The sequence below is a fragment of the Heteronotia binoei genome, chromosome 21 (assembly GCF_032191835.1).
Source record: "Heteronotia binoei isolate CCM8104 ecotype False Entrance Well chromosome 21, APGP_CSIRO_Hbin_v1, whole genome shotgun sequence".
In the NCBI taxonomy this organism is placed as follows: Eukaryota; Metazoa; Chordata; class Lepidosauria; order Squamata; family Gekkonidae; genus Heteronotia; species Heteronotia binoei.
In genome coordinates, this window is record NC_083243.1 from 125,832,890 (window position 1) to 125,860,205 (window position 27,316).

Here is a 27,316-nt window from a genome sequence, read left to right on the forward strand (position 1 = left end):
GGAGGGGCTGTTCTACCTCATCACAAACCTCATGAACTGAACTGGTTTGTTTGGTGTCAAGCATTAGATCTCAAAGTAACCAGTCCTTGAATTTTGAAACAAAGTTTGGTTTATTGATAATCCATGTGGCTCAGCCGAGCTAGGTATTGGAACTGATAGAGTGTAACAGTAAAACGCATACTTAAAGATGGCACATCAAAGGCTTTATAAACAATTCTACATTCACGTGTGAAACTTCTCACTGTAACTTCCTTATCTCTACTGCAGTCAGCTCATCCTGGGTTCCAGCCTTGCTGGCATGGGAATTAGTCCCAGGAGGTTTTATCTTCAAAGAGCACATTCCTGCATTTGTTAGTAAAAGCGAAAGGAACAAAAGGGAGTTCTCTACTTTGATGTGCATAGGCTCAATTCATGGTTAGTAACATTTCTGTACTTCGGTAACTATAATAATAAAGAAATAGACAATGCTTGACATTTGGTGGCTAAAAGTTAGTGATGGTTTGTGGTTTGCGAAATATGAACCACAAACTGAACCACATTTTCCTGGTTTGTGCCTGTCCCTTCCCCTGATCTGGATAGCTCAGGCTAGCCCGATCTCATTAGATCTCAGAAACTAAGAAGGATCAACCATGGCTATTTTTTGGATGGGAGACCTTCAAAGAAGACCAGGGTCATGATGCAGAGTTAGGCAATGGTGAACCATCTCTGAACATCTCTTGCTTTGAAACCCCTATGGGACACAGCATAAGTCAGCTGTGACTTGATGGCAAAAAAAGAAGGGATGTTAATTTGACTTAGGGGCTACACATGTAGAGCAGACCTCCTACAGCTGGGACATATAATATCCCTTTATAAATGCTGCTTTGCTATTATTATATGACAAACTTCCATAATCTTTTTAGAAAACATTTAAGGAAAATCAGCCTCAGTGATTCTAGTATTTCTCATGAAGCACCACTACTTAATCAATTTGCCCCAGCTTACAAGGGTAAACTTAAATAGATTTCTTATTGATTTTATTTACTTAAGATTTCTTGTAATATGAAGTTACTGTGAACTAGAGTTCCTGTACTGATCCACAGGTGTATAGGTGTACAAATGTAAAAATACAAAATCAGGCACATGGTCATATGGAGAACCCCGGTGGAATCTGTGTCCAGGAGCCCATGGTGGCTCTCAGCAGCCCTGCCTGTTAAGTATAGAAAAAGAAGAGCTCTGTGGCAATGGAGGGAGGGTTGTAGCTAGGAGGGATCTCTGCAAGTGAAGGTGTATGTCATGGAAAGTTCTTAGCCATTTCAGAATTTGTATAATTTAAATTGGATTATTTTTAACTCCAAAGTAATCCAATCTAGTCAGATAAATTTCAAACAATATCACAGGGGACATTTAACTATAATTCCAGCTTTGAAGTTATAAAACTCCCTGAAAACAGAGAACAAATGTATCAGTGATCCTAGTCTTATCCTAGGTAAGACTAGGTATAGGGGGTATTTTTTATATTTTGGAGAATATTAAAAAAACTAATTCCCTCATCTATAGACTGATGTGGTACAGTTCAGTCAACCACATGAAGACTCTGCCACCATGAATCCCCTTCATTTGATTGCATTTGTCATTTTAAATATGAAGTACATGTTTGTTTTATTAGTCTGGTTTACAGAATATTGTAGCAATTTTAAATTTGAATTGTTAATTGCTAAGATTTGGTGGAATATTATTGCGCTGTTTTAAAATGTGTGCTTCTTAGAAGAACTGACATATTTACATAAAGAAGGGATGTGAGCCAAGCAGTATTATATATATTTGCCCAGTCACTATAATTCATTCCAGTACACATTTATAACCAATGTGCTAACCACTGAAGGAAGGAATTGCTTGTTTCTGCATTTCTTTGATTTTGGTGTTTGAATAATTGGAGCCTGATACCTTAACTCAGCATATCATGAAGTTTGTTGTTGTTGTTTGAACTTGTGGAATGTATGCCACACCCAGTCCCTTAATATAGTAGAATTCTCTTTCCATTAGAACAAACTACACAAAAGTACTTTCATGTTGCCCATTGCAACTCCACTGAATTGCGTCTTCCTTTCTTAATACAATAGTGGCCCCATGGCGCAGAGTGATAAAGCAGCAGTACTGCAGTACTGTGGTCTGAACTCTCTGCTCATGACCTGAGTTCAATTCTGGTGGAAGCTAGATTCAGGTAGCTGGCCCAAGGTTGACTCAGCCTTCCATCCTTCCGAGGTCGGTAAAATGAGTACCCAGATTGCTGGTCCATATAATAATAATAGGATGGTTTCAGTGCTTGCTGGGGAGAAAGTGTAAAAGACTGGGGAAGGCAATGGCAAACCACCCCGTAAAAAAGTCTGCCATGAAAACGTTGTGAAAGCAGTGTCACCCCAGAGTCGGAAACGACTGGTGCTTGCACAGGGGACCTTTCCTTTTTCCTTCTTAATACAATAGCCTCCCAAGTATACAGCCTCATCCATCTTCACTATCTCTCTGCCCTTACATCCACATATTTTATTTGTCTGTCACTCCACAGAGAGCTAATAAGAACAGACACATGAAAAAATATAGCTATGCTGGTAACAGTGACCCTGAGATGTCTGTTGAGCTACTAAGACCAGCAAGTAGATACAAAGGAAGAGAAAAGGCTGATTATCTAGGGATGCTGGTTTTAATCTCCCACACCATGTTGCAGAATTTCTTTTCTGTACAGACTGAAAGCTGAAGTTAAACTTCTGTAGTAGAAGAAGCCTAAAACGTACTTTTAATCCTATACTGTGCTCACAGCAAGAATCTCGCAACATGAACTTTTAAAGCAATATATTCTTCAAGAAGTGCCATCCTAAAAATGGGCTTAGAAGGATTTAGTATAACACTGAAAATGTCCTTATGAAACAGACAGAGGGACTTTACTTCAGAGAATTTCGGTGATGGGGCAAGGAGAAACCTGTTTCGTACATTAGAGATTTAATTTAATTTAATCTTTGGATTTATATCCTGCCCTATCCTGCAAGTGGGCTCAGGGCAGCTTACAACAGCACATTTCAAAACATATCAAGATTAAAATTAATACTATAAAACAGATAGGATAAAAACAAATGCAATACATCATAATAAAATCGAAGGCTATAAAATATCTCAGACTCAGGTGGCAAAACCACACAACAGCGTATAGGCTGATGACTATTGACACAACACAATCACCATGATGGTGAGATGATGGGGGAAGCAGTATGTTTCAAAAGGACACCCACCAGATCAGTTAAAAGCCTGCCAGAAGAGCTCCATCTTGCAGGCTCTATGAAACCTCAATAAGTAAGTCCCATGGGGCCCAGATCTTAGGACCAGGGTCCATAAGAAGATGGTAAGGGATAGTGATCTCTTATCCAATATGCACAATGTTAACAATATGACATCTTCTAGCTGTTTCATTTACACTTAAAAGAAAGTGATCAAAATAATATGGTGTAATGGTAGCTCAGTATCTCTGAAATATGTCCTTGTAGCTGCCAGAATCACATAATGGGTTTATTTTACTTTACTTACTTAGAACATGTTTATGCTCTCTTTGCACCAAAGCAGGTTCCACAAGATGATGAACACAAAAAAATTAAACAATTAAAATTCAATTAAAATATAGAATTTACTTTAAAACACATAAACATCTCTGGAAGAAGTACCAGTAATCATTGTTGGGGGTACACCAGACAAAATAAAAAACGCTTCATCTGCTGCCAAAAGACACAGATGGAAACAGACTAATCTCCCTGATGATGGAATTCAAAAGATTTGGTTAGGAATAGGCACAAACTGGGAAAATATGGTTCAGTTTGTGGTTCATGGCACACTTGGTTCACAAACCATGAACCATCATGAATTTTATGGGGCTAATTCAACCAGTTCAGTTCATGAAATTTATGATGCAGTAGAACAGCCCCCCCCCCCTCCAGCATGCTAGAGACACCAAACTCACAGGGGATCTCCAGCTCAGTCTTCTCTACCTGCCCTCCAAGATTGGTGATGATTGGATTTACAGAATCTGAGTTACACCCCATCCAAAGAAGGTGCCCTCACAAAAGTGCTTTCTGAAGAAATCACAGGCACAGGTCCAGGAGGCTGAGGAATGTATAATGTATAGAAACAAGGGTGGGGGGGGGGGAATGAGGACAATGGAAACTCAGCAGAACAGAATCAAAGTCCCAGAGAATCTCTGCAGTAGAAACTGAAGGTGGGAAGCATTTTTGCAAGCCCAGAAGAACCAGTGCAATGTGCCCAGCAGAACCAGTGCTACTGTGGTACTGTAAACCCAAGAAGATGAAAGTTAAATCAGAGAATCTCTACAGTAGAAACTGAAGTGTGTGGGGGGCATTTTTAGAAGCCCAGCAAAACCAGTGCAATGTACTAGTGCCCAGCAGTACCCAGCAAAATTCAGTGCTACTGCATTGCAAGCTTAAAAGGACTGATCACAAAGCACAGAGTCACAAGTGCAAGTAAGGGGATTTTGCAAAATCTGTGTAAAAAAATGGGAAGAGAACACAAAGAAAAGTGGGCAAAGGGGGCAACCTCTTGAAACCAACACAACTAGTTTGAAACTGACAACAGTGTTTTCAAGGCTGGAGAACTCTGCTCCCCACCCCAGTTGCTTTGAAGTTTGGCAACTATTTTGAGTGGAGACTATCTGGAACCTTATCCATTAATGAACTGCTTGAAAGTTCATGGAAAGTTTGTGCCAGTTGACATGCCACAAACTTCAATTTGTGAACCACAAGCCAGACCAAATTCATCACAACTTTAGTTCATAAGCTGCTTTGTGTCCATTCATAGTTTGGGGTGCCATTACTGAGAAGGCTCTTTCTTAGGTTGACACCCATTTTGTTTCAGAAAGCAAGAGCAACCAAAGCAAAGTCGCTTAGTATGTAGTGAGCAGGTAGGTTTGTATATGAGAATCATTCTCATATAGTAAAGTTCTATGTAACTGGGAAAAAAATGTATTTTATGAGTTTTTCCTGACTTGAATAGTCCAGGAGAGACTGATCTCATCAGATCTTGTAAACTAAGTAGGATTAGTCCTGGTTAGGACTTAAATGGGAGATTCCCAAGAAAGTCCAGGGCCTGTACCCAGAGATAATGACAAACCATGCCTGTTTACATGCATGTCCGCACATGCAAGTTCAGTTAGCTTATCTGATGCATCAAAAAGCCGATGAAAGCCTACTCTGTTTTTCATCATTCCTTCTTACCCTAAGTGTGGTGGAAATTCTAAACCAGTTTTGGAAACAGTGAAAGACAACATGAGGGCAAACAAACTTAACCAGAAAAGGTAAAAGGCTGGCAATTAGGAATAAAATATTCAGAAGAACAGGGCTTTGCATATTAGACCACACACTCCTGATATAACCAATCCTCCTGGAGCTTACAGTAGGCCCTGTACTAAGAGCCTTGTAAGCTCTTGGAGGACTGGCCACATCAGGGGTATGTGGCCTAATATGCAAAGGAGTTCCTGCTGCAAAAAAAGCCCAGCAGAAGAGTACATACAGTATATGACTTCTTTAGGAAGTTTTCAGTTATAAACTACTTACTAATAGTAGAACTGTTTTGGAAACACTTGCTTTGTATGTTTTTGTTAGTATTCCATCTTGGAAAACTGTCTTGATCCCCAAAGGTTCCCATCTTCATTCGCTACAAAGAAGTCTGTGATAGCCAAGCTTTGAGGCAAAAAAGTCACTATTAGAAGCTCATAGGTAGTCTAAGAAAAAAACAAGGGGGGTGGGGGAAGACTCACCTCTCCATTTAAGAGTTATCCAGTATGCAGATAAGTTAGCAGAGGAACATAGTAAAAGCGCAACCTCAGGCAGCCAAGAAGTATCACTTTTTCCTGGAGAATGGAAGAAGAATCAGCTCTGAGAATTAAGGAAACTGAAGTTTTCAGAGTTCTTCCACCTCCAACAAAGAAGTGTCTGTCCTTATTTAAAAATTGTTAGAAACAATTTTAGAACAATGTGAGACAGAATGCATTTTCCTAATTTGTTTTCCTTCTTTGTTGGGTTCTCTTCCCTAGAGAAATCTTGTGTGTATACTTTATTCTTTTATTAAACCTTTATGATTCGGATGCGAGTGGTTGTTTATTTTGTCTCCTTAAGCTGGAGGCCTCTGTTCTTAAAGGTTCTTATCATCCAGATGGTACACAACTGTCAACAGAAAAACAAAGACTCCAATATGTTACTGGTATGAATTAAGTTGTTTACTGGAAGGCAAGGTACTATTGCAAAATATACTACAAAAGCAAATTCAAACTTCAGGCTGAAACAGATGTATGATACATGAATTCATGTGACAAAGTCATGGATATAAAACCATCTGAAAGATGTGTATCATTACAGCAAATAATATGGAATACATGAACAGGCAGGGCATAAATATGAGCAAATAAAACATGATCCTACAATACAGAACTATGCAATGCTTCCTGTCATTTAGCTAGAACTATTAAAACAAATATAAATTGAAAAACTATGTTCAAAAATAGGAGGAAAATGGTTGTTGGTTTTCCCATGCTTTCTGTAATGTATTTTTTTTTGCTGATGTTTGCTGCCTTATTTCACAAAGCATGATGCCCTGCTGGATCAGACTGGTGGTCCATCTAGTCCAGCATCCTGTCTCACATGGTGGCCAACCAGTTCCTCCACACATGTCGACAACAGGGCATAGAGGCTGAGGCCTTCTCCCAATGCTGCCTCCTGTCTGTGGAATTTAGAGGTTTAAGGGCTCTAAATGTCAATATATGTATTAATACAATCATATACCAGCATGCCTCTAAATGTGGAGGTTCCTCACAATCACCATGACCAGTGGCCATTGATAGACGTATCCTCCAGATTCCTTTTTAAAGCAGTTTATTCCTGTGGTCATCACTATATCCTCTGGCAGTGAATTCCACTTTTTAATCACTCACTGTGTAAAGCAGTATTTCCTTTTGTCCATCCTGAACCTACAGTCCATCAGCTTCACTGGATGCTGTCGAGTTCTACTATTTTGAAAGAAGGAGAAAAAAAATATTTTCCACCCAATGCATAATTTTATAAACCTCTAGCATACCCCCCCCCCCTTAGTCATCTCTTTTCTAAACTGAAAAGTCCAGAGTCTTCGATCTTTCTTCATAGGGAATGTCGGTGCGGGAGTTAGCAGAGTGAGCTTGGTGACCTGCCCGGCACAGGGCTCCAGGAAAGAAATCAGCCAGACACCTGCAACTAGTGCCAAAATAGTGTATTTACAGATATATACATTAAGTGCTCACTAGTGCAGTCCAATATCTTACTCTAACAGACAAAATGCTCCGCCTACACACCAACTCTCAAAAAGAGACCTGTGTGGTCCACACACAGTCTACTTATAGTCCTACTAGCCAATCAAGGCTGTGCACTGTCATGCTGACTCAGCAGGTTTCTTCTCTTGGCTTCTGCCGGCTCAAACCGGCCTGCTGATAAGGTCATTGTGACCTAGCATGCCTGCTAGATCACCAGCTGTCAAAACATAGCTGTCAGACTGGGTGCAGATAGATTCATTACACCAACACACCTCCTAATCTATTGAACCCAGTACACCCAACCACTGTACATAGTCTTCATGTTCACATGCAGACAGTAACATGCATTTTCATATTTACACATTCATCATTACCAGTCCAGGAACTCGTCTGGGTGATAGAAAATATCATCACTGTCCTGGTCAGCCAGTTCCTTCTGGCGTTTGGCTTCAGCCTCCCTGTTCTTTGCCTCGCACTCTGCCACCCAGGCCTTCCACTTCTTGGCCTTTTCCTTCAGCATTTCTTCAAACCCAGGTGGGTCTGGTTTAACTGTCAGAGTGACATAGGGTACCTTATACCTGGCAGGAGGTTTGCCTTTTGTGGTTCTAGCAGACACCCGTGGCTCTGTGCTAGGACCGGCCTTATCTTCTTCAGGCTGATCTGTTCCCACCTCCTGGGCTGGTTGTTCTGCCCACTCCTGACCTGCCACCTCCTGACTTTCAGGTTCCACCTCCTGTTGATCTAGGGGTTGCACCTCCTGACTCTCAAGTTCTGCCTCCTGACATTGCATTTGATGCTCTGTGCCAGCTTTGGGCTCACCTTTCTCTGCCCCTCGGCTTGCCAATCCCCGGTCGGGAGATTGTTGTTCCTGCTTAATTACCCTGGGCAGGACTCTAGCATCATTATCAGTAATTGGCAGGAGTACAAATTCTCTCTTATCAGAGTGTAAGTGAGGCCAGCTGGACTGCTCGTTAAACTGGACAGTCTTACTGAGCTTTATTTTCCTTTTCTTATCACAGAAGCGATAACACCTGGCCTCTGGCTTGTAGCCCAGAAAAGTCAGGCTCTCTGCCCGGACATCCCCCTCCCTGCTGCTCTCGGAGTGGATGCCAACCCAGGCTTTAGTCCCAAAGACTCTCAGATACTTCAGACTTGGGGTCCTATTGAACAGCAATCGGTAAGGCAAATTATTCACAGGTTCATACCAAACACGATTATGTATAAACACAGCACAATACATGGCTTCTGCCCAATAACAAATTGGCAACCTTGCATCTTCCAGCATGCTGTACATAACAGTCTGTAGTACAGCCCCATGCCTATTTTCTTGGGGCGTGGCTGGGTTCACTAAACGGTGGGCAATGCCCTTGTTCTCCAGCCAACATTTCAATTCATTTGATAAGAATTCCCCACCTCTGTCGGTCTGAATAGCCTGGAGGTTTACACCTAATTGCCTCTCAACTGCTTTGACCCATTTTGTGAACACCTTGTACACTTCAGATTTATGCACCATGGCAAAGACCCAAGAGTACCTCGTATGGTCGTCTGTGGCCACTAAGCAGTACCTCCTCCCCGACAGACTTTTTGGCAATGGGCCAATCACGTCTAGGTGAACTAGCTCTAGAGCACGCTTACTTTCTCTTGTGCTTTCCTTAGACACAGCACATGCCCTGCTTTTGGTCTTCTTGCAGACCTGACAATCCAAGTAACATTTACACGGTTTCACTTTTAGACTTGGCACCAACTCCAGGGTTTTTTTCAACGCTCTAAACCCGCAGTGCCCCAGTCTCCGGTGCAGTAAATGTATACACTTATTGTGCACAGGCTCATTTGACACCTGTGCCACCTGGGCACATTCATTCTGGACCACATATACTTTGCCTTCTCTTTTTCCAGTTACAAGCACCTTTCCCCCACCTCCCAGGATTTTACAGCAGGTCCTTTCGAACCTCACCTGGTATCCCTGGTCAATTAACATGCTAACACTTAGCAGTTTTGACTGTAGTGTGGGTACACATAACACATTTTGCAAAGTGCAATTTAACACAGGAAACTTCACATTGCCTGCGCAAGTAGCATTGGCAAGGGTCCCGTTAGCTAATCTAACATGCCTGTGTTCAGGAATGTCAACATTGTTCAACAACTCCTTCTTGCAGCAGAGATGGCTCATTGCCCCAGAGTCTAAAATCCAAGCAGACCCTGTGCTCTCTACTGCAGATATGACCAGCCGGGCTCCTTCCTCACACGGGCTGGTGGTCCTCTGCTCTCGCCGCCTCCATCCACGCCGCTTCTTCCCCCTCTCTGGGCAAGCTCGAAGCAGGTGTTCTGGCGACCCACAGCCATAGCAGCGTCGGACTGCCATTGCAGTCGGCTCCTCTTTCTCAGCCTTTGGCCGTCTGCCAGCAGCAAAAGCTGGCTCTCTGTTGGCTGTCTTCCCGGACGAGCCGATAGCCGCACGCTCCTCAACCCCCGGACAGCTCACTGCCGCAATCCTCTCTTGGAAATCAAGCAGGTGGGCACAGACGTACTCCATCGTCAGGGTCGCTACGTCCACTGTCTCCAGGGAAGTTATCAAGGGAGTAAACTCAGGTGGCAACTTTGACAGTAAAATGTAAACTCTGTCATCTGGAGCTACAGTCTTGCCTCTGGCCTCAAGCTCAACGAAACAGTCCGTTAGCTTCTTGATGTGGTCTTTCACACACCCTCCAGCTGGCATAACAGTGCGAAACATTTTCCTAGTCAAGGCCATAAGGGAGCCAGCAGTGGTAATAACATGAACCCCACTGAGCGCGTCCCAGGCAGCCTTGGGAGTGTCCTTCCCTCGCACATATACTAGCTGGTCATCTCCTATAGCCAGCACGATGTTTGCCAGTGCCTTATCGGCTAACACAGTCTCAGCAGGAGATAACGCTGCAGGGGGATTACTCACAAACAGCCATTGCCCTTCACGCTTGAGGTAGTGTTCCATTCTCAGGCTCCACACCGCGTAGTTGGCTGAATTGAGCTTCTCAACGGCCACTGCGAGCTGCTGCTGAGCCATGATGCCGACTCCTCCACACAGCTGGCTGCCGTCGTCCCTCTGGCTCTCAAAACAAGATAGCTGGTGCTGCTTTGTCTTTCAACCGGCGTTCCTCGCCTCCGGCTCTTTCCAAACTCTCGGTCAGCTCAACTCTCACGGTGCTCCTCCGCGCAGCGGAAGCGTGCTGGGCCCATAACCCTGTCGTTGCGGGAGTTAGCAGAGTGAGCTTGGTGACCTGCCCGGCACAGGGCTCCAGGAAAGAAATCAGCCAGACACCTGCAACTAGTGCCAAAATAGTGTATTTACAGATATATACATTAAGTGCTCACTAGTGCAGTCCAATATCTTACTCTAACAGACAAAATGCTCCGCCTACACACCAACTCTCAAAGAGAGACCTGTGTGGTCCACACACAGTCTACTTATAGTCCTACTAGCCAATCAAGGCTGTGCACTGTCATGCTGACTCAGCAGGTTTCTTCTCTTGGCTTCTGCCGGCTCAAACCGGCCTGCTGATAAGGTCATTGTGACCTAGCATGCCTGCTAGATCACCAGCTGTCAAAACATAGCTGTCAGACTGGGTGCAGATAGATTCATTACACCAACAGGGAAGGTGCTCCAACCCCCTAAACAACTGTTGCCCTCCTCTCTATTTTTTCCAGATCTGCAATTTATGCTGCCCAAAACTGTACACAGTATTAAAAATGAGGCCACACCATAGAGCTCTGCAGGGGCATTACAAAATCATCCATTTTATTTTCAATCCCCTTCCTAATAATTCCTAACAAAGAGTTTGCCTTTTTCACTGCTGCAACACACTGGCTTGACACTTTCATTGAACTATCCACTATGACCCCAAGATCTTTTCCCCTCTCAGTCTCAGTAAGTTAAGATCCCATTAGACTATTCTTGAAACTCGGATTTTTTAATGTCAATGTGCATCACCTTACACTAACCAATACTGAACTGTTTTTGTCACGTTGTCACCCACTTTGTGCAGGTCCTCTTGCAGCTCTTCACAGTCAGCCGAGGTTTTCACCATCCTGAATAATTTTGTTTTCACCATCCTGAATAAATGTATGGCCCTACACTAGCCATACATTTATTAATAAATTAAATAGTACCATCCCCAATATCAATCCTTGTGGGAACCCACTGCTTACTACCCTCCATTGTGAGAAATGTCATTGTCTCCTACTCTTTGCTTCCTGTCATTTAACTAGTTTTTAATCCATAAGAGATCTTATTTTATTCACGGTATAAGCTTTCATGTAAAAGCTTATATTTTGTATCTAAACGTGTGCTTGCACACAAAAGTTTATGCCTTGAATAAGACATATCCAGGGCTGGCCCTAGACTGTCAGGTAGCCTAGGCCAGGCTAGCTTTTGGTGCCCCCTCTGCACGGATAATATCACCGAGTCACATGGGGGGTGCCCAATTTGGAACCCCCAGAAGGCCGGTACCCTAGGCAATTGCCTAGTTTGCCTAGTGGCAGGGCCAGACCTGCTTATAGCTTGAATAAAACTTCGTTGGTCTTAAAGGTGCCTCTGGACACATTGTTTTCCCATTGACCTGAATGCTGAACTTAATAGCATTGTGATCACTCCCTTATTTTCTTCTCCATCTCAAGATCAGTCTCAAGGGTTTGATCAGGTGGGCAACAATACATCCCCAATTTTAAGTGACTGTCAGGGCCCATTATTTCTACCCATATTGGTTCTGTTGGGGAGTTAATTTTCCTGCTTTCTAACTTATTTGATTCTATGCCCTCTTTGATGTACAGTGCAACACCTCCTTCAATCCATCTCTCCCTGTCCTTCCTATAGAGCTTATATGCAGGAATGACTGTATCCCATAGATTTCCCCCTCATTGGAAGATAGAATAGGAAGAAGATAGAGGATGACTCAGTAGGTTTGTGCTTAACAGGGGAGTGTCCATCCAAAAGTGATTGCTGTTTCCATCAAATGGTGTTACTTTGGGGCTGTTTTTTTTTGGGGGGGGGAGGTGTTTCTATTTTTCTCATACAAATGTTATCAGTATCTCCATGTTTGAGTTTATTATTATTACTATTATTACTGTGGCATTAACTATTTAATTTTCTAGGGATGTACACTTGCCTGCTAGCAAACTGAATCAATCAGTAGGAAAGCAGCGAGAACAGAGGCAGAGACCAAGACTTTGCCCCCTGCTCCTACAACAGACAACTCAAACAGCTTCAAATCCTTGTTGATTTCATTTCCACTGTGAAGAGGCTTCTCTAGCAAAGCTGGCATGCCTGCTATTGCCTAGGGGTGGGGTGCTGAATTGGGCACCCCTTATATGGGCTGCTGCCCATCCCCTCACCTAAGGCCTGCACATAACTGCCACCCGCAAACAAAGGAGGGGTGGGTGGGCTGCTGCCCAAAGGAAGGAGACACCACTGCCAGAGTGCCCCAGCCAGCCAGGGAGCCAGTCTTGTCACCGCAGGGCCTGCTGCACCATGGAAACAAAGGGTGCTCACCCACCCTGCAGTCTCAGCAGTGACTTGCCCACCCACTGGCCTGCTGGTGCAGGTGTCAACGGGCCAGGGGGTGCCTTCCTGAGCATGCACAGATGAGTGCCCCCACCTTGCCCATGTGGGATTAGGACTGGCAGGCTGCTGATGCCTTCCCTGACATGGGCTGTCTGCCTCCCCAGGCCCCAAAGAGCTGCCCGGCTGGTGCATCTTCATCCAGAGCTGCTTCCAGAGCAACATGGCTCCTTGGGACTTTGTCTTTCATGGGCCAGCGGGGAGGGGAGAGCACACCTAGGGCACCAAAAAGCCTGGTGCTGGGATTGTTCTCTAGATTTTTAGTAAAAGTTCCTGGAACAAAAGCCATTGCTTTGTGCAGCCTTTAGACAACATTCTATGGATAATATCTACACTCTGCTAACAAGGTTGCAAACATAAATAATGAAATTAAAATAATTCCCTTCCTTATCTGATTGAGAAATGATCCGTTCATTATAGAGGCTAAGTGACAAGGATGCCTGTAATCAATTTCACTGTTATTCTGATGGGTCCTTTCTTTATCACTTCAGAGGTGAAAGTATGTCAGTTCCACTCCTCTTTATATTCCTTGAAAACAATTCTCTGCATGCAAGCACGCTTTTGTCTATATAAACACATTTACTTTTTAAAATTATGAGTATGAACAGAGGTTTGTGCATCCAGTCAGACATAAGGAGGATCCAGGATACTTATTTGAAGCACTAAAAGTGAAATGATCCAGACTGAAAATTAAACCCCATGTACTGCCATGGTATTCCTATATGCTCCAAAGAGGAAGAGCTAGGCCAGAACTATTGTAAACGTAAAGGTAAAAGTAGTCCCCTGTGCAAGCTCTGGGTCATTACCAACCAATGGGGTGCTATCACATCATGATGTTTTCTTGGCAAACTTTTTATGGGGCTTGCCATTGCCTTCCCCAGTTATCCACACATCTACAAGCTGGGTTACTTATTTTACTGACCTCAGAAGGATGAAGGCTAAGTCAACCTTGAGCCAGCTACCTGAACCCAGCTTCTGCCAGGATTGAACTCAGGTTGTGAGCAGTTTGGACTGCAGTACTGCAGCTTTACTACTCTGCGCCTCATACCAGAGTCCAAAATAACAATTAAGGTAAATCTTAATGCAAAAGAGTGTTAGAGCATCTGCTTGGTAAGCAGAAGGTCCCAGGTTCAATCCCTGGCATCTCCACCTAAAAAGAATCCAGGCAAATAGGTGTGAAAAACCTCAGCTTGAGACCCTGGAGAGCTGCTGCCAGTCTGAGTAGACAATACTTACTTTGATGGACCGAGGGTCTGATTCAGTAAAAGGCAGCTTCATATGTTCACAATCTTTGATTCTGTTCTCAAGATTTTTTTAAGTAACACCCATGAAGTACAAATGTCCATATACCAAGGCTGTCCACTTTCACCCCTCCTATTTGCCATGGCAATAGAACCTATGACCATTACAATCCAAAAAAAACCCATGATTAGTGAGATAAACATTCAGAATGCATAATTTAAAATTAGTTTGTAGATGATGACACTGTTTATACCTGTCTGATCCATTAAACTCTCTTACATGTGTTAAGGAGGAGCTCCAACAATTTGGTCAACTATCAGGACTGCAAATCAATCATAATAAAACAGAAATCTACCCAATTCAACTTGACCTTGACCTTGCTGGTTGGATTTTAAAAAAATATATGAATTCAAATGGATTCATCAGATCTGGAGGCACTGAGGGATCTATGAAACTAGATGATGTGTTTAAAAGTCATTTTGGTGAAATATTTAAAGAAGTTAAGGCTAAAATAGAGAAATGGGGAGGGGGGGATGTTGTTTCCCTGGATTGAAAGGTGTGATCTGATCAAATCATTAATTCTGCCTTGATTCATCTTCTTATTTCATACTCTTCTTATCACACTTCCTTGGTCTATTTTCAAATGCTGGCAATCAATCCTTCTTGAAGTCCTCTGGGATGCTAAGAAACCCAGAATTAGCTTTCATATTCTGTGTAAGCCTCTTAAAGGAGGATGAGTGGCATTGCCAGATGTATTGCTTTACCATGATGTGGCACAACTTACTAACTTGATTAAAATGCTCCACCCTGAGGATTCTCCTGACTGGACTATTATTGAGCAGTCTTTTCCTTCCTTCTTCCTTCTGCAAGAAGTCATCTGGAACAAAAAAAAAAACCTGAGAGGCCCTCCTCTATAAGGGGCAACCCCTTCTTGGTAAAGACACTTCATGTCTGGGAAAGATACAGAACATTCATTTATGAACAAGTTAAAGAGCATGGGACCCAGTTCGGAGCCCTGTGGCACCCCACTGCTTACCGTCCTCTACTGCGAAGACTGCCCATTTATACAGACTCTCTGCTTCCTATTACTTAGCCATTTTTTGATCCATAAGAGGACCTGTCCTTTTACTCCATGACTCTCGAGCTTTCTAAGGAGCCTTTGATGAGGAACTTTATCAAAAGCTTTCTGGAAGTCAAGGTAAACAACATCTATCGGGTCTCCTTTGTCCACATGTTTGTTCACCCCCTCAAAGAAATGTAACAGGTTAGTGAGGCAAGATCTTCCCTTACAGAACCCATGCTGAGTCTTCCTCAATAACCCGTGTTCATCAATGTGTCTACTCATTCTGTCCTTGATAATGGTTTCTATCAACTTTGCCAGTATTGAAGTCAGACTGACTGGCCTGTAATTTCCCGGATCTCCTCTGGAACCCTTTTTAAAGATGGGGGTGACATTTGCTACCTTCCAGTCCTCAGGAACGGAGGCAGTTTCAATGAAAAATTACAGATTTTTGTTAGAAGATCCACAAGTTCAACTTTGAGTTCTTTCAGAACTCTTGGATGTATGCCATCCGGACCCGGTGACTTGCTAGTTTTTAATTCGTCTATCAGTTGTAGGACCTCCTCTTTTGTCACCTCAATCTGACTCAGGTCTTTCAACACCCCTTCCAAAATTAGTGGTTCTGGGGCGTGCAAAAAGTTCTCATCTTCCACAGTGAAGACAGAGGCAAAAAATGCATTCAGCTACTCAGCCATTTCCCTATCCTCCTTCAGTAATCCTTTTACCCCATGGTCATCCAAGGGCCCCACTGCCTTCCTGGCTGGTTTCGGGCTTCTAATATATTTGAAGACATTTTTATTGTTGGTCTTTATGTTTTTTGCAATATGCTCTTCATAGTCCCATTTTGCCTGCCTGATCACAGTCTACTTCATGGCAAAAAGATTGCACTAATCACCTTTCTACCCAAGATTGGAGCCACATTTGGAACTGCTTTATATTCAAATCCCCTAGCACCACCATTCACCTAGCACCACCATCCCCTAGCACCACCAATTTTTCAAAACCCTGGTGCTTTGGTATCTTATCCTGCAGAAGTTACATCCCACTCAAAAGATCTTTCCCCACTCTGCTGGAGAAGATGCAAGGGAATTGGCACATATAAACACTGCTGGTGCACTTGTTCTTATGTTCAGGATTTCAGGAAATTAATCATTAATCAAATCACAATATTACTCAGGTGCAAATCCCCCTCCAAATGGAAGCTCTGCTGTTGAATCATTGGCATTCCTATATTATAAACTCATCTAAAATGGAGCTAATAGAAAAACTTTGTGCAGCAGCTAGGCAGTACTTGCCAGATACTGGAAAAATAATACAAATCCTACTGCTCAGGATTGGCTCCTGAAGGTACAGGACTACTGCATTAAGGATAAATTATCTGACTCTTTGACTCAAGGTGAAACAGACCTTGATATCTCAAATATCTCAAAAATTGTATTGGTTTGATTTCTGTTTCTTGAATTTCTAGCTCAAAAACAGGAATTTGAATCAGTTTTGGAAGCTATCAATGTTATTTACTTACTTACTTATAATTTCAAAATCCTGTAGGTGAAGCTTTGAATATGCCAGGCATTTTCTCCTACTTTACCAACCATATTGATTGTACCTCTATTGGCTTAAACTTCAAAAAAGTACAAACATCTATAACTGAAATAACTCTACATCAGATTGCCCTGTAAATCTTACACTAGAAGGGAATGTGTTTTTGACTGATCCAACACAGTTTTTTATATATGCAACTTAATGATCATTAAGCATTGTTAGTTGAAGTAACTTTCCAAGGAAAATATCAAGATTCTGTGTAGCATAAATCTCATCCAAGGAGAATGATGACCACTCTGTCCTCAAGGCTGTGGTTACTGCAGTCTTTGGGAGGGGGGGGTGGATATCAGCGACTCACTAATAGTGATAGTCTGGGTTGATTGTTTTTGCTTTTGTTTTGTGGGTTTGAGGGGGTTGTTTGTTTTGTTTGTTTGTTCTAAGGTGCCATTTGATTCTGGTAGTTTGTTGTTGCTAAGGAAACACAGCTTGTGTAGATGACAGGTTGTCAAAATTTGGTGCTGCTATAGCGAAAGATGGAGAAAGATGAAGTGGATTGAAAATTGTGGTGTATGCCGCATAATATCTTGTCACCACAGTAACCAGTTCCAAATAAACCCTGTAGTATGTGCTTATGCAATACCATGCTGAGAGAAGAGGATCTTGCTTTGTACACACAGCATTCTGTGCAAAACAATATGGCTTATGTCACATATTATCTATGCAAACTTTTATCTTGCCCTGTTATTTGTACAGTTTCTCTTCATCAAATAGTTCTATTTTCAGTCAGTGCAATCCTAAAGAGAGTTACACCCGTCTAAGTCAGTTGTGATCAGTAGGTTTAGAAGGGTGTAACTCTATTTAGGATGACAATGATATTCTCTTATTTCTATGACAACCACTGCTCTACCAGCACAAGACAAGAAGGCTGCTGTCTAAAGGAGAATAATATTTACATGCTGAAGATTCAGATCTACAATGAAGATGGTTACTTTGTTCCCCCACCCTTACGGTATTTCCCAATGTGATATTAACTAAAATAAAACAATAGCTCATAAGTTTAATGATAGCTGATGTCAAAGTAAAATGGAAAATATTATCTGAACAGCATCTTCCTATAGTTCTGGCAGGTTATTATAGACCACAGTGAGAAATCTTGGAAATATTCCAGGGAGAGGACCATACTTAAAGCAGAACATATGCCATGTAGGTAGCTTACACTACACAAGCTCTATAATTAAAAAGAAAAATGAAAGGAATTACAGTGCCTGGATGCCCAATTTCCTTTTACTCTTTGCGCCATTTTTGCTTGTATTGTGGCCATTGACAACCCAGTTCTGATGGTGAAAGTGTCTGATGTGATCTTCAAGTTCCAGGTTGCTGAAACCTAGGAGCTTGTTGTTTGCTTGTTTTTGCTGTCAAGTCACAGCTGATTTATAACAATCCCATAGGATTTCCAAGGCATGAGAGATTCAGAGGTAGTTTGCCTTTGCCTGCCTCCATGTCACAGTCCTGGTATTCCATGGAAGTCTCCCATCCATAAACTTGAGAGCCAACTCTGCTCAGCTTCCACGATCTGACAAGACTGGGCTAGCCTTGGGCTAGCTGTGCAAGCACCAGTTGTTTCCGACTCTGGGGTGATGTTGCTTTCACAACGTTTTCACGGCAGACTTTTTTTTATGGGGTGGTTTGCCATTGCCTTCCCCAGTCTTTTACACTTTCCCCCCAGCAAGCACTGAAACCATCCTGCTTCCTTCTCTGACCAAACAGCTAATCTGTGTTTATCTATCTCTCTGTATTCATCTTCTCCTCTTTCACCTCCAGCAGCTTCTACTAAGAAAACTATGACCCAGTTGTGTGGTGCTGGCTGCTGGGCCAGGGCCACTTGCATGGCATGGATCCCTCAAGGACATCGGGGTGGGGGGGTCACTTTATCTTGGCCACTTTATCTTGCGTTCCCCTTCCGATATTATTTCCGTATATCCTCTTCCCTTTTCCTGCCTCATTCTCTCCTTCTCAGCCATTTACCAACCTACTTTGTATCTGCCTCCCATCTTCAATATACTTATTTACTTTATTTATAATCCACAGCAGGGGCCAAAGCAATTTATGTTTATTATCTCCACTTTTTAATCCTCACAACGACCCTGTGGCTGAAAATATGAAACTGGTTCAAAATCACACAACGAGCTTCCACAACAAGATGGGGACTTGCATCTGGATGTCCCAGGCCATACTCTAAAACTCTAATCACTGTAGCACACTGGCTTTTGTAAAGTGGCTGCTGTTGAACAGTAGGAAGAAGCCAGGTCTAGTTGAATCATGAAAGCTGACTAGCATTAACAGTACAATCCTAAAGAGACTTACTGCAGTCTAAGCCCATTAAAATGAATAGGTTTAGACTGATGTAACTCTCTTTAGGATTGCACTGTAAATCACCTAGTGGTTGCTACTAGGCTTGCCTCCAATGAATCCTTCCTCAAAGATCAAAATTGGCCTGAAAATGACCCTGCCCCCACTTTTACTTAGAGAACCAAACCTGGGATGCTGTGGTTGCCTAGCAACAACCACTGAGGGAGAAAACTTCTGAAAGGTACAAGAGCTTCTATTTTTTCAACCCCAAATGTATTTTTTTAGATTTCAGATTTTCCTGCAAACCTGAGGCATTCTTTTAAATATATATATATATATAAGCTTCAAATTAATACACCCTAACAATTATACAAAATAGTTTAACCTCAACTCCTTTACAATGTCCCCTCTACAGTTCAGAGTCTTGTTTTTTCAATCCAACTGTAGAAAACCTGAGGCATTCTTAAGGAGTTGTCATGCCCTGCCTCTTCAGGGGTCCCTGCCCCTTGTGCAGCTGTCACCCTGCTGGGTCCAGGGCCCCTCCCTCCCTGGGCTGTCCAGGAGGTCTCAGAATGGGTGGAGGGCTGGGTTGCATCACCCTGTTGCCCCTCTGGCTGGTAAGTCTCAGATGGTCCTGCTCTGGATGCTCCTTCTCTGTGTCAGACTTAAGGCATCCTCCAGCTCCAATCCAGGCTCCTCATTGACCTCCTTCCTGGCCGCCCTTCCCTCCTTTTATTTCCATCCCTTCTCCCTTGTCTTTCCCCATTGGCTGCCAGCCTGGCCCCACCCACTTCTTAGGAAATGATGCCCCGCTAGTACCAGCTTGTGGGACCTGCTCGACATGCCCCTCCCCACCCTGCAGCTCTGGAGGCCCTTTCCCCAGCCCCATAGATCAAGCCATGCTCCACCAAACCTTATCATGCCAGGGCAGCCCCACCAGCCTGTGGAGCCAACATGAGGGCTGGGTGGCACACTGCCCAGATTCAGGGCCAGGCACACCGCCCCACACAGCCTTCTCTGGTATCTGCCTTGGGAAAGAAAGGATCATCGGCTTCAGAGTAGGGAGGGTTGTTCTGGGGCTAGGAGTGGGCAGGACAGGAGAGCAGAAAGATCTGTCGTCCATTCCCAGCTAAACTCAGTAGACTTAAGTATCCTCAGTTTTGGCCAACTTAGCTTTTAGGATATAGAATTATAGACTTGCAGAATCTCCCCCACCCCACTTTCCTTCCTCTCTTCTCCTCCAACCCTCCTTCCCTATTCCCCTTACTTTCTTTCTCCCTGCTCTTTTTGTTGTCACTCATGCCCCTGTCACAGATGTCTATCCTGTTACCTTGGTTAGCAGTCTTCAGAGCTTTTTTTGAGAAGGACTGCACAGGAATGCAGCCCCGGGGTGTGTGTGGCCTAATATCATGGGTGTGTGGCCATGAGTATGCAAATGAGTTCCTGTTGGGCTTTTCTACAAAAAAACCCTGTATGAAACAATAGTGATGTCAGGGGTGTGGCCTAATATGCAAATCAGTTCCTGCTAGGCTTTTTCTATCAAAAAACAAAAAAGCCCTAGCAATCTTTAATAAAAAAGGGGGAGAATCCATTAAATAGGATTTTTCTCCTACATAATAAAAAGAGGATCCAAAGCATTGTATCCTTTTGTGGGGAGGGGTTTATTATAAAAGTGTGTGTGTGTATACACTCCCCCCACACACACACACACTGAGCAGGTTTTAAGGAATAACTCTGGGGAAAGGCCTCTTGATTTTCATGTATGACAGTTCAAAAACTCCTCCTTGGCTGGGATTACACACATTAAATGCTGCTGGCTTCTGTAATGGTTGTGTCATTGTTGCCTGAGGGGGGATGAGCCACATTACCTGCTCCTCCCCCTATACCCCTGAGCAGGGATCATTTTGTAGAAAATAGGTGGTGGGGCTCATCCAGGGATTGTTATGCAGCTGCACATACTATTCAATGGATAAGGAGGTGGAACTCTCAGAAGGAGGAGGAGGAGGAACTCTCAGAAAGGTTCAGGAGCTGTGCTCCTGTGAGCTCCCACTGAATCTGCGGCCTGCCCCTGAGGTGGAGGGCAAGCTGAGGCTCTTCATCCCTGTCTGCCTGAATTTGATTACATAAGCAAATAACACCTGCCTGGATGAAACTCGAACAAGTAGCTGCTGGCAGCCTTGTTGTTTTCCTCCTCCTTGTCTGCAGCAGCCTGGCATCATACTTTCTTCTCCCTCTCCCACCCCCCTCCTTGTGCGCCTGCCTGCATATAGATAACAGTTCTCTGTGCTTCTGCAGCCAACTCTTCTCTGTTTTGGATCTGTTTTTTTTTTTCTTTTAAATTAGTGTTGTATTCCCACCTTTAGAAGTTTTAGAAGTTTTTTGCAGGCCTGTGTGTTCCCCTGCATTTTTTTTTTTGGGGGGGGGGTCTCTGTTCTGTCAGTGTGGCCCCTGATCAACAGATTTAGATATCAGCAGGTGTAGGGGCACATGATGTGGCTATTATATAGATGATGATCAATGATAAATTGTTCTGCTTGAAAATAAGGGTTTGATCCAGACTAATGTTTCCACAAGCACAAGTATTTTCATACATGCCATATCATTTCCCCCATTCGTTTCTTCTCTGGGTTTTTTTTTTTTGGGGGGGGGTGCATTTCAAGCTGCTGCAGGATGGGGGAGGGAAACCATTCTCCATGTGTAGAAATCCTTGCACCTATGAAAATATCAGTCTGGATCCAAGCCTATGTCTGAAAATATTTTGATGATACTAGACAGCTTTTAATTGTGAGAGAGATATGTGTGTGTGTGTGTGTATGTATATAAGGTATACATTCCAAATGTCTTTCTAAATTATCTTTAAAATCAAATGACTTCTCAGAGAATATGCTTTATCCAGTTAAAAATAAAACTGTCTGAAAAATTCTACCACCTTTAACCAGTGACTACAACCTTTTGCTGGGGATAAAGTGTAGATGACGGGGAAGACAATTGCAGACCACCCCATAAAAAAGTCTGCTGTGAAAACATCATGATACAATGTCACCCCAGAGTCGGAAATGACTCGTGCTTGCACAAGGGACTACCTTTACCTTTTTACAACCTTTTACCAGTGACGAAGTCTGAGTTTTTTCATGTGCTGCAGTTAGCTGTAAATTAATAGTCTTTATCCTAGAAAGTTAAACTATTATTTCTGTTAAATAATATGAAGTAATAAGTTCAGATTAGACTTTTAAGGAGTATATATAATCTTTCTGTCTGAGAGATTTTATGTTTATTTGGCATATAGAATTGCCATTATTTAGTTATGATGCATAGAGAATTTCTGTTACTTTAATTATGAATTAGGGCCACTTTACACTTAGAGGAAATAATGTGTCCAAGCATTTCCATTACTCCATAGTGTGTCAGCTGCATCTTTTCGGCAATATTTAAAGGGGAGATGTTAGTATGCACACTTGTGGAACATATACCCTAATACTTTAGTAAGTTCTTTTCCCCTTACATATTCCTGCTTTTGCATTCATGTGTTTTTCCTTCCAGTATTACACAGAAGAGTGAATAGCCATGTTGTAGCATGCAGATATTAATTCTGATAAAAGAATCAGGGATCTCTAATGCAAGACGTTCATCTCATGACTTTGCTAAATTAAGGGTCAAACTGAACCAGTTGTATGATTCTGGTCATTCCCCTTTCAGGTAGGCAAAGCTTGTTTAGGAAATCAAAATAATTCAAGCTCTCCACAGCTGACACTGGCAGAAACAGACCCAAATGTTCAGGTATGATTCTTGTTGGGTTTTTTTTTTTTTTTAACAAATTCAGACCTAGGATTGCCAGCTCCTCACTGGCCACCAGATGGGGATAGGGGGTTAGGATTGCCAGATCCAGGAAATTTGGAGATGAAGCCTAGGTTGGGCTGCCAGGTTCCCCCTGGCCATTGGTGGAGGATGGAGGGCTAGAGTTGCTAGATCCAGAAACCATTTGGGGATGGGACTGGGGACAGGCTCGTAGCCAGAAAATCTTCGGTGGAGGGGCCCACAGAATAAAATTTTGGATGGAGGGCCCCCATCTCGTGGTTCCCACTCTCTCTGGTGCCACTTCTCTGGTGGCCCCCACCCCCCTCCATGGTGCTCCCCCTCCCTTCCTCCCTCCCACCCCGTGAAGAGCAGGCTTCTCCTGGGGCTCTTTCCAGGCCCCCCCCCATGCCAATCATGGGAAAAGCTGTGTGGGGAGGCTAGCACACCTCTGCCAGCCTTCCAGTGCTCTCCGGAGCTCTAGTGCTGGGGCCGCAGCAAAAGGAAGCACCAGCAAGCCCTGCAAGAGCACCCATCACCTCTGCTGCTTCCTCCCTACTTCCCTCCCACACGATCCAGAGAGGGAAGTAGGGAGAAGAAGAATTGCAGATTTATACCCTGCCCTTCTCTCTGAATCAGAGACTCAGAACAGCTTACAATCTCCTATATCTTCTCCCCCAACAACAGACACCCTGTGAGGTGGGTGGGGCTGAGAGGGCTCTCACAGCAGCTGCTCTTTCAAGAACAACCTCTGCCAGAGCTATGGCTGACCAAGGCCTTCCAGTAGGTGCAAGTAGAGGAGTGGGGAATCAAACCCAGTTCTCCCAAATAAGAGTCCGCGCACTTCACCACTACACCAAACTGGCAGAGGCGGCAGGTGATTATGCAGGTGTGCTGGTGCTTCCTTTCACCATGGCCACAGTGCTAGAGCTCCGGAGAGCACTGGAAGGCCGGCAGAGGAGTGCCGGCCTTCCGGCGTGGCTTTTCACATGATCAGCATGATCGGCACGGGGGGGGCGGGGCCTGGAAAGAGCCCCAGGAGGAGCCAGTGCTTCACGGGATGGGAGGGAGGTAGGGGGAGGTGCCATGCAGAGGGGAACGGGGGCTGCAAGAGCGGCAGGGAGTTTGAAGGCTGCCAGGAGGGGCCACACTAGTCAAAGGGGGGTTCAATAGAGGGGCCGTGCCCCCCCCTACCCCTTTTCCCATGGCTACAGGCCTGCCTGGGGAGGACAGGAACTTCAGTGGAGTAAAATGCTATAGAGTTTACCTTTCATAGCATCCATGTTCTTAAGAGAAACTGATCTCTGTAGCCTGGAGATAAGCTGTAACTCTGCCATGGATTTCCCATTCACCTTATGCCACTCTCATGTTCCTTTTCTCAGCGGGGCTTCCTTCCAATTTCATACTATCTGCCCCGGGGCTACAACTAGTGTCAGCATTTTCATGCAGCAAACAAAAACCTCTAAAAACCAGTTTCTGTTTGCTGTGTGAAAATGCCAACATTACTTGCAGCCTTGGGACAGATAGTGTGAAATCTCCCTGGACCATGCATTACTCACTAAAGGACCCTAAAAAAAGGTTGGCTAGCAATTTCATATTTTGAACAATATGTAAAGATCACTGTTAAACAATCTTAGAGGACAAAACAGTAGTAGTTACAGTCATATCCATGCAACATTTTAAAAAAGATTATGACAAATATTCTATTTTCAAGCATAAAATGAACTGTATTCAACTGCAACACAACATTTGTACCATATTAGTTCCTGTCTGCCCTGACAGTCATCCCTGCACTGAATTTGACAAACTATTCAGGGTAGGGACTATTTTTTGCTCTTGACAGTATGAGGCACATTGATGGTGCTAAAATACAGGATTCTAATAAGAAACTGAAAAGGACAGTTGGACACCCCCCCCCATCCTTTTCATCATTTTCCAGAAAATAATATATTTTCTTTATATATGTATAGTTTTAAGACAACATAAAAGAAAATACAGAAAGTAAAAAGTAATTATAAAATAATGCATTTCTTAATGCTGATAGTGTTTTGTTTCCTTTGTCAACAGAAGTCACATAGCCCTCCATGGATTAAACCTGGAATTAAAAAATCATTGGAGAAAAAAGAAAGCAACCCTGATGAACAAGATAAAGTCAAGGAAAAGACAAATTAAACATCATCTCTCTATCTTTAAAATGTTCTTCATTTGCTATCGTCTTCATCTTTTTAGTCCAGAGGCATGAAAATGTATCAGGTTTCTAAAGCATGCAATTTTTTCCACTATTTTATGGATGTTTGTAAATTAGTCCAGAAATTTCTGAAATAGATTGATTAGTATCTTTCAGCAATAATCCAACAGAGATGGATGTTTGAGGAAAAAAATGCTTTGTAATACAGTCCAGTTTTTTGAATTTTATTCTGCCCTGATCTGTAACTTGCTTACTATAAATCACTCTGTTTTGTAAAGAAATGCTATTAAGAAGTTTTATTTTATTAACCAATCCTGTTTTGTAAGTATCATTATTATGCACTAAAGACAGTTGTTTGACCTTCTGAAATTAATGCACACCAGGAAGCACCAGGGAAGTGGATTCAGATCCCCTCCTGCCACTACATCTACCTTTGCTTCAGAGAAAAATGCATGGCCAGTGCAGCCACAACACCACCATATTTCTGCAGCTTGCTTGGTGGGAGAAGCTGCACTAGAACACTAAAGGGTCAGGTCTTTGGGAGGGTGGGATAAAGAGACCAGCCTCTTGCCAGGTTATGGGGATGAATGACACTAGGGCAATAACGAAAGAACACACAACTGCATGTTCATGGAAAGCATGCCTGCCATCTGCAAGATACCTCACTGGGTACAGGTGCAACACTCATAGGTTTGAGGGCAGACCCTCTTCCCTTGCTTATCTGTATCCAATACATTGTCCATTCCCCCTCTGTTAGAGAAGTAGAAGCTTCCCATTGGGATTTGTGTCCTGAGACTGAGTGCCTTTACTGCTTCACTTATTTGGCTGTTTGTGCAAAGCGCTCCCTTACTGTGCAAATTGCCCTTTCTCTAATGTTCCCTAGTGTGTTCTAAGATTATATAAAATGAGGCCAGAGTGGCATGGCCCTTTGCCATGTGCCCTGACATCTGAGCTATGGGTGTCTTTGCTGCAGTTTGTATAGAACTGTGATTTGGCTGCAGATGTAGGCTGTTTTCACACATTTTTGGATAATGCATTAGCAATACACTTTAGCAATATTTTTTCTCTCTCTGAAATGGAAAAATCAAGTTGCCAATGATTATTATAGTGCAGGGGTGTCAAACATCTGGCCCGGGAGCCCCTGGAGGGCTCCTATCAGGCCCCTGTGCAACTGGCTGTCATCTGCTTCCTTCTCCATCTCTTTTGGTTTCTTCTGCATTACAGCTTGTTTTGCCAGGCTTGTTCAATTGCACAGGAGCTACAGAGCAAAGCCTCTGTTTTCTGCATTGACTGAGGCTCCTCCTTTGGGGAGGAAGGAAGAATTTGCTTTGCTAGGCTATCACAATTGCACAGCAGAACTACTGAACCAAGCCTCTCATCCTTCTATTGGCTGAGGCTCCTCCCCTCCTGATCCCCTGGAGAAGGCAGAAAAGAGCCAGAGCTTCCTTTGCCCAGTTCCCTGGGTCCCATGGGAGAAATACAAAGAAAGCACCTTTAAGATCAATAAGTGCTAATATTTTAAGCATGTTTTAAGTTTTAAAAAAATCTTGAGTTGTGTTTGTGTCTTTTATAAAGCTTATATCTTTGCTATCTAATCTTAAATAGGTACACACATGGCCCGGCCCAACAAGGTATTATTTATATCAGATCCGGCCCTCATAACAAATGTGTTTGACATGCCTGTATATAGTACATTGAGAGTACATTATTCATGGGTGAGAAACTAACATTAGTTGGCATTCTAAGCTTTTTGGAGGCAGGGTGTGAGGTTCAAGAACTTGTATTTTCACTATCCATTTCTTTTGGAGTGAATTTTAAATTGCCCTCATATTTCCACTCACAGTTACTTTCACTTGCCCTCATGATGATGCAGTGAAATCTGATAGATACAGAATGCCATGATATTACACTGTTCAATATGTGCCATGCAGATTGCATGGGATCACTGATGTGACTAACACAGGAAGGCTGAAAAAATGGCACTGAAGAAGCTGAAACAGAAGAAAACAATGGTGCTGAATAGGATTCTCTTTCTGAGCAATAAACATACAATGAGAAAGCATCAGCCAACCATTCTGAGCCATTAACCTGACAATAGCATTTCAGCCACCATTAGCAGTAATGTACAGATCACAATGGGACACTTGGTGAGAGACGCTGCAGGAACACATGCCCAGGAGCCAGGAGGAGAGTGTAATGACATCCTAAGACACAAAAGAAAGACAGAAAATGAATGTAAAA

General features: G+C 43.2%; 1 protein-coding gene across 3 annotated transcripts in view; it reads left to right on the forward strand.

Moving 5' to 3' along the window:
* The window catches only part of LUZP2 (leucine zipper protein 2), a 783,128-nt gene extending 757,741 nt beyond the window's left edge, over positions 1-25,387 (forward strand). For 2 of the 3 annotated variants that reach the window (XM_060262789.1, XM_060262787.1), the window contains 2 exons: positions 22,792-22,872; positions 24,955-25,387. In XM_060262789.1, the coding sequence (XP_060118772.1) occupies positions 22,792-22,872; positions 24,955-25,059 (186 nt within the window). In that variant the 3' untranslated portion in view covers positions 25,060-25,387. The remainder of the gene's footprint in view (positions 1-22,791; positions 22,873-24,954) is intronic. The other variant, XM_060262788.1, reaches the window with a different exon arrangement.
* Positions 25,388-27,316: the final 1,929 nt, after the last annotated feature.